The following is a 7,222-nucleotide window of genomic DNA, read 5'->3' as shown; positions in this document are numbered from 1 at the left end:
ATGTTGTTATGTATTTGTTTGGATTTGATCTTGACTTCTTGAGTTTAACTTTTTTCAAACTGATTTTTGACTTGAGTGAATTAGAGTCCTTATCACTGTTTTTTTTTTTTTTTTTTTTTTTTTTTTTTTTTTTTTTGGGACAAGCAACAATCTGGCTAGGGGGAGTTAGATGTTCATTTGCAGTTTCAAGATTAAAACTCTTCAAAGGAATTTAAATTTTAAACTAAAAATTCTTTTCTGGACATGGTTTGTGTTTTCTAGTGTTATGCTATGTTGTAGGTTATTATACTTTCACCTTTTGACCACAATATGTTCTGTTGTTTTGGCATTCTAGTGCTATTATTGGCAATTTCTTTTAAGGCGTTGACGAGAGTATGTGCTCTTCCTCTCCACTTGGTCATAATGAATTTATTTCCTGGCATTCATATTCCATGATCCATGATGAGCTTTCTCATTATTCTATGGATGTTGATTGCTAATGTGAACTTCTCTAGCTGATGACAGTGGTGTATATGTAACAACCATGATAGCTTTTTTACTAGTATTTTGTTGTGGCTTTTAGGCCTTGCTCTCATGTTAGATTTTAGGTGCATACAAAGACATGATAACGCTCTTGTTCCCCCCTCTATCTCCGGTTCGTTTCACCCTTTTTTTACTGTATAAAATAATAAATATAGACGGTAGGCTCTAATCCTTACTTTGCAATTTTAAAAATAAATGATAAGCTCAAATCCTTATTTTGCAATGAGAATAATAAGTTGTGGAGTGGTAATAACTTAGTGAAGAATTATTTTGGGTTAGAGAAACTGAAATTGACCACCCAAACCTCTCTATTACGATAATATTTATCAAATATCAGATGTTTTTATCTTGCATAATGTAAGTTTTGATTCATTGTCTCAAATTTTCATAGGATTCTATGTAGTTTATTGGTTATAGAAAATCTCAGTTTCTGGCTAGATCTCTATGTGCATAGACAAATATCTATTACCTGCAAAAAGTGCTGGTTTGAGCCCCAATTTTTAAACAATGTTCCCCAGAACTGAATCTTTGTTTAGGTAGAGTTATAAAGCAGAACATGTATGCAGACAAAGCAGTATCAAAAAAATGATCTGAACCAGACAGACAGTTTCTTACAATTACTAAGCTTTTTTTTGCTTGTATGTTCCTTTTTTTTCATTGTCATTAAAGTATTTACTGTTGATGTTTGTAGGTTCTTACTGTGTGTCTATTAGTGGAAGTTAACAAAGGAAGGAGGTCTGCTTGGTATCCTTATGTAATGCTGCTTCCCAGAAGCTATGACATTCTAGCAAGTTTTGGTCCGTTCGAGACAAAAGCACTGCAAGTTTGGTTCTGACATTAGTAATTTACAGCATTCATTTTATTTCTGTTTTGTACAATCACCATTTCTAGTTTGCTTTGGGCATTTACTCTTTTGTCAGAAACTACCTATTACAAGTTTACAACTACTTTTGGAGTGACTACTCTTAAAATTTTTTATTTATTTTATTTATTTTTTTTGTAACATAAAACTACCAAAAAACCCAAAAAGTTTGAGTAGCACTTCCTACTAATGATTTCCGTCTAAAAATTCCATCTGAAAGCCTCACGTCTCTTATTTTTGTCTAAAAGCCTCACGTCTGAAAGCCTCACGTCTCTCATTCTCGTTTTTGCAACTGTTAGTCCTTGTTCTTGGTAAAAAAATTAACTAAGGCTATATATATTATTTCAGGGAATTCGGGTTTTCATAATTGGGGATTTCGAGTTTAGTAAATTTGGGGAATTAGGTTTTTTAATTTTAGGGTTTAAGGTTCTTGAATCAAATCATGCTTAAATCAATTTAAGGGCTTTGGGTTATTACAATGTAGTTTGGTGAATTCTGATATACAATTTAAGGGAATTAGGTTTTATCAGTTAGCGGAGTTTGAGTTTCTCAATTTTGAGAATTAGGATTTATAAATTTGGTAATTAGGGGATTGAATTCCTGTTTGTTAATTTGGGGATTAGGGGATCGAATTATAGTTTATTAATTTGGGATAGAATCAGGGTTTATAAATTTTGGAAATCGCGGTTCATAAAATTTGGGTGATTGGAGTATGTGAAATATGAGGATAAGGATTTATAAATTAGGGTTTAATTTTTCAAATAAGGGTATTAAAGGAATAATTGTGTTTTTGAATGTAAAAATTATAGGAAAAAAAGGGTCAAACAAATAGATTCTTTTGACATAAACCACTTGTGGGTAGTGTTACCTAACTTTATGGGTTTTAAGGTTAATTTGGTTTTAAAAAAAAGGTTTCAAAAGGTAGTTATTTTTAAAAGTGGTATTTAAAACGTGGTTTCTAACAAAAAGGTCCATATATATTTTCATTGTCATGCCTTATCTTGATGTAATAATTTGTCTAATGTTTGAAAATTTTATACTATGTAAGTTATATTCATTATCTTCTTGAACATTTTTTTTTTAAATTATTTGCTAAATGGAGAAATCATATTGGCAGGTAGATGATGCTATTTGGTTAGCACAGAAGGTTATTTCAAATGCTGAGTCAGATTGGAGTGAAGCTGTTGCATTGCTAGAACTACTAAAGTTGAAGCCTCAGCTTGTGAGCTTGAAGGCTTGGCTCTGGGCTTTTGCAACAGTAAGATAAGCAAGCATGGAATGTGTAATGTTTCCTCTCAAGTGCATGTGTGTAAAATCATCTGTATATATTTTTGATATGCTAATGGCCTTGTGCTGCTTATTGACTTTGCTTAGCCTGTGTGATCATTGAACTGGACATCTCTGTTCTGAAGGCTGGCTAATTCAAAATTAAGAAGTCAATTGTTGTTGTTGGAGTCCAATTTGTAAAGAATATTATGGCTTAATTCAATAAGAATACTCCGGTTAAAGGTTTATTCATTTCAGTAGTGTTGGCTTTCTGTTCTAACTAGGTTGATACAAAAAAGACATAGCTTTGGAGTGGGGTTTTGGGTATATTGTGTCCTGCATCTCTTTCTCAGTTAATCTTTTAGCTTTGGTCATTTCATTAATTGATGTTTGCTCTCAGTAGATATTAATGCTAGTTAAATCTTGGTCTTCCAACTGCAGATTCTTATTAGTTAGTGATTTAATTACTTTGTTTCAGTTGTTTGGATCTTGCTGAAATCCGTATGATTGAACTGGCTTTGTAAACTCTCATGACACAGCGTACTGCATAGTATTTTAACCACATATTATCTTCTTTTCTTGAGTAGATATCATCACGCACATTGCACGTTCCATGGGATAGTGCTGGGTGCTTGTGTCCTGTGGGTGACCTTTTCAATTATGCTGCACCTGGAGAGGAGTTGGTTTCCACTGAAGTTTCTGAGAGCTGGATCGATGATTCTTTGTTACAAGTGAGAACTCCGCCGGATGTAGATGACACAGAGGACCCACTGTTAGAGACTGAAAATATAGACGCCTGTTCTGGCAGGTTAATTGATGGTGGATATGAGGAAGATATAGCTTCATATTGTTTATATGCCAAGAAAAACTACAAGATTGGTGAGCAGGTAAATAGTTCTTGTCAGTGTTGGTCCTTTCGGAATAGACCACCTTTTGATACAAATTATACTTTGAAATTCATGTTTCTGTATGTTTGTAATTAACTATGTTGGCTTATGTAACAATGAAGAAAAAACGTTTTGTTTAGTTTAGCTTGCTTTGGTATTGCACTCTGCTTATGGCATATCTTAATGAAAATAAATGATAAAATTATTATTGGAGGTATTCAAGTGCTTGGAAGTGAAAATGAAATTTGTATATTTTGAGGAGCTCATTGGTTATATTCGGCTTGATTATAAGATGATGAAATTGGGTACCATGGGTTACATACTTGCATCTACGACTGCTTCTGCTCAGATATTTGTCATGACGTTAAGATTACACTTTTGTTGTGAACTTACCAATATTTGTCTCGTTTATCCAGGTTTTATTAAGCTATGGGACGTACACAAACTTGGAACTTCTTGAACATTATGGATTTATTCTGAATGGAAATCCTAATGACAAGGTTTTCATCCCTTTGGAACATGATATGTTTGCTTGCCATTCATGGCCTGCAGATTCTCTGTTTATTCAACACGATGGGAAGCCTTCATTTGCCCTGTTATCTGCGTTGAGATTGTGGGCAACTTCTCCAAACAAGCGGAAATCTATTGGTTACCTTGCACTTTCTGGGTCACAGCTCTCTGCAGAAAATGACATTGCCGTGATGAAATGGCTGATATCAAAGTGCCGTGCGATCCTGGAAAGTCTCCCCTCAACAGTAGAACAAGACCTATCATTACTTGGTGCAATCTATAAAGCTCAACAGCTTCAGTGTTTTGATAAGCCAGATAATTTGTCTTCCGCAGCTTCCATGGAATTCTGCAATTTTTCCGAGTCAATGGACTTGTGCTGTGGAGGAACTGAAGTCGTGTCTGGTATGTCCTCAAATGTCAAAAAGTATATGTTTAGGTGGGCATTGGCAGTTCAATGGAGGCTTAGATACAAGAAAACCCTTGTTTCTTGCATCTCCTTTTGCTCTCGAACTATTGAGATCCTCAACCCTGAACATGCAACAATGAACTAAAGAAAATTGAACATTGAACATGGAGCTTGTAACATTATGTAAAAAGATAATTGAACATGTAACACAGAAGTAAAGCGATCCAAGTAATGAATGAGCCTGTTTCATGCTATGATGTGTCATGCCATAGCGGATAGGACTACTGAAGAGTAAAAAATGCCAGTACCATGCAGCTACTGATCGAACACTGAATGCAGCTAAAGTCGAGTTTGTGTGAGCATGTGTTCGCGGTTTCTGGGAAAGACTCACCACCAGCCTAACACATAACCTGACACACTTGGAAAGACGGGCAGGACTGGGGGCAGAGTTTCAAAATAGACCCCTAGGCCGCGATGCTCTTGTTGACTTCAGATTTGAGGAGTGGCCTCTGCCTTAGAAAGCTTATATTGGCTATTTGTTTTCTGATGATCGCTTCTAGTTAAGTAAGCGGTCATATGCCCAACTTAATTACTTTTAAACTTCATGAAATCATACTATATTTATTGCAACACTGATTTTCACGCTTGCAAGCACACAACTTTGATCAGTTAATACTTGTATTTTTTAGATATAATTCTTAGTTGTATGAATTATGTAACGATTTATAGCTAACATCTAGCAATCAGAAGTTGATTATTGCTCACAAAATAGTTAAATAGCTAACTTATTAACACTAATTTCGCTACTTAAATTCGCACCATTGATAATTGATATGAAAACTCATGCATAGTTTATATGGTGTGTAAAATTGTTAAATACATTGCATAGAACATTCAAGTCAAGATTTTACCTGAATTTATGGGCGCACTTTATTTAACTTTAATTCTAAATTTTGACTAACTTAGGACCACGTATTAATGCAGCAATGCAAAGGACCCATGTCTCCGTAAAACCAAGCATTTCTGGTCAATTAATTAAAAACTTTAGGTCATCTTTTCCATTCATTACTCTCTCCATTTATATAGTTTTTCACACTTGTGATTTATTAAAAATTGTACAGTAGTGTTGTTTTTCTTTAGCCATACACCTTATTGAGATATAATTTGTGTATGTATTAAAAAAAAAAAAAAAAAAAAAAAAAAAATTAGATCGGTAGGCTAGGGCCTTCTATGTGCAGGCAACTGTAGTATATCCTCACCCTAAAATTTAGTTTTTTCTTTATGAGGAATCCATAAGCTCTAATACCTCGAGTCTTTTATGACTTATACCAACAAGTACTATTAGAGTCATTGATTCAAGTTATTAGAGATTGATAATTTCTTTTATTTTATAATAGGAGGTTCGTCTCATTCTTTGATAATTTCTCGATGATAGAATAGACACAGGCCTTGTAAAAGGGGCCTAGGATTGAGGGGATGAGAGAAATTTCACCACCTTACATGATTATTTGAGGCTGCTCACACTTCCACAGCCGTACAACAATATACAGGTTCACATTTGGGAGAATACCTCCAAAAAAGATGCTCAACTCAATATCAACCTTTAAGAGGCTCTATTACAGCCTACAAATTTAACTGAAGTGTAAAGTGTTTCATAATCAGCAGCATAAATATCGTAGATACTTTTATACCACTCTACATAGTAGTGGCATTATTTGTATAAATTACAAAAACATTAATCATTGACTAATCTAAACCTAGCCTCATGATAAAATTTTGGCAGGTTTTCTAGATAAAATCTGATGAATATTCAGCTATATACAGCTTATAACATTAAAAAAAAAAAAAAAAAAAAAAAAAAAAAAATCCGATTTAATCAACTTTAGGGGAACCAAATAGTACTTCTTAGTCCATGGTAAATGACACCTTGAGGCCAGGGTGGAAATTCCATTACCCTTGTTCCAAGAGCCTTGTCCATCAATTCGGGCCGAGTTAAGCTGTATGAAGTTTTAGATTGATATCAAACCTTCTTCATACCTTAAAGATGAATTTTTTTAACAAAACTAAAGGTACACATGAAATTAGTTATTAAACAAAGAACTAAACTTATGTATTGCATCTTTCAAATGGTCTTCCGATACAAATTATTAAAATATTTGTACCCTTTTCATTCGTCTCTATTTGTTCTTCATACTTTGATTACTTTTCAAAGAACAAATAGAGATAGGGAATACCTATTATTGCAACAAGTGAGTTCCGAACTGCTAAGAGTAAGCGCGCTAACATTCTAACTTAGTCAAGATTGGAAAAGAGATTGTTAAAAATTGTGCTAATGTCCCTCTTGCTATAACAAGTCATAGTAAGAGGGACATTAGTAGATATTTCTAGCAATCCCTCACCAATCTTAACTGAGTTAGGATTTTTCTTCTTCTTCGAACTTTCATATAAACTTGTAACTACGTACAAATTTAACGTAGTACTCTACTAGACTACTAGGATTTTGTATAGAGCAGTGTTGTTTGAGAGTTGAGATAGAGTTGAGATTTTGTGGGTTTTATATAGAGGGATGATTAGGTTAAATTTCAAAGAAAGTAATGTCGAAGTCACGAGGAAATTTCGATTGATTACAAATTACAATTGACCATTGACCAAGAAAGCTAGTAAGTGCAATTATATGGCTTTTAGAACCTTACTTTTGAGAAACCGCATGGAAATTACATAAAGCAAATCTATGATATTGATTCCTTATCCAACATAAAAAATGACAAA

The 7,222-nt window shown here is 33.9% G+C and overlaps 1 protein-coding gene across 2 annotated transcripts; it reads left to right on the top strand.

Moving 5' to 3' along the window:
• Positions 1–1,229: 1,229 nt before the first annotated feature.
• Positions 1,230–5,176, top strand: LOC145576417 (protein SET DOMAIN GROUP 40-like). 2 transcript variants are annotated; one of them, XM_081634184.1, is made up of 4 exons: positions 1,230–1,345; positions 2,502–2,642; positions 3,238–3,537; positions 3,954–5,176. In XM_081634184.1, the coding sequence occupies exons 1-4, from the start codon at positions 1,280–1,282 to the stop codon at positions 4,596–4,598; spliced, it is 1,152 nt and encodes a 383-aa protein (XP_081490310.1). In that variant the 5' UTR covers positions 1,230–1,279; the 3' UTR covers positions 4,599–5,176. The 2 variants fall into 2 exon arrangements, with proteins under 2 accessions (XP_081490310.1, XP_081490311.1); XM_081634185.1 differs by having other exon boundaries at positions 1,247–1,362; positions 2,502–2,666.
• The last annotated feature ends 2,046 nt before the right edge of the window (positions 5,177–7,222 follow it).

Source organism: Chenopodium album, chromosome 13 (genome assembly GCF_948465745.1).
Source record: "Chenopodium album chromosome 13, dcCheAlbu1.1, whole genome shotgun sequence".
Taxonomy (NCBI): Eukaryota; Viridiplantae; Streptophyta; class Magnoliopsida; order Caryophyllales; family Amaranthaceae; genus Chenopodium; species Chenopodium album.
Note: the sequence above shows the minus strand (reverse complement) of the source record. Positions and strands in the feature narration are given on the sequence as shown.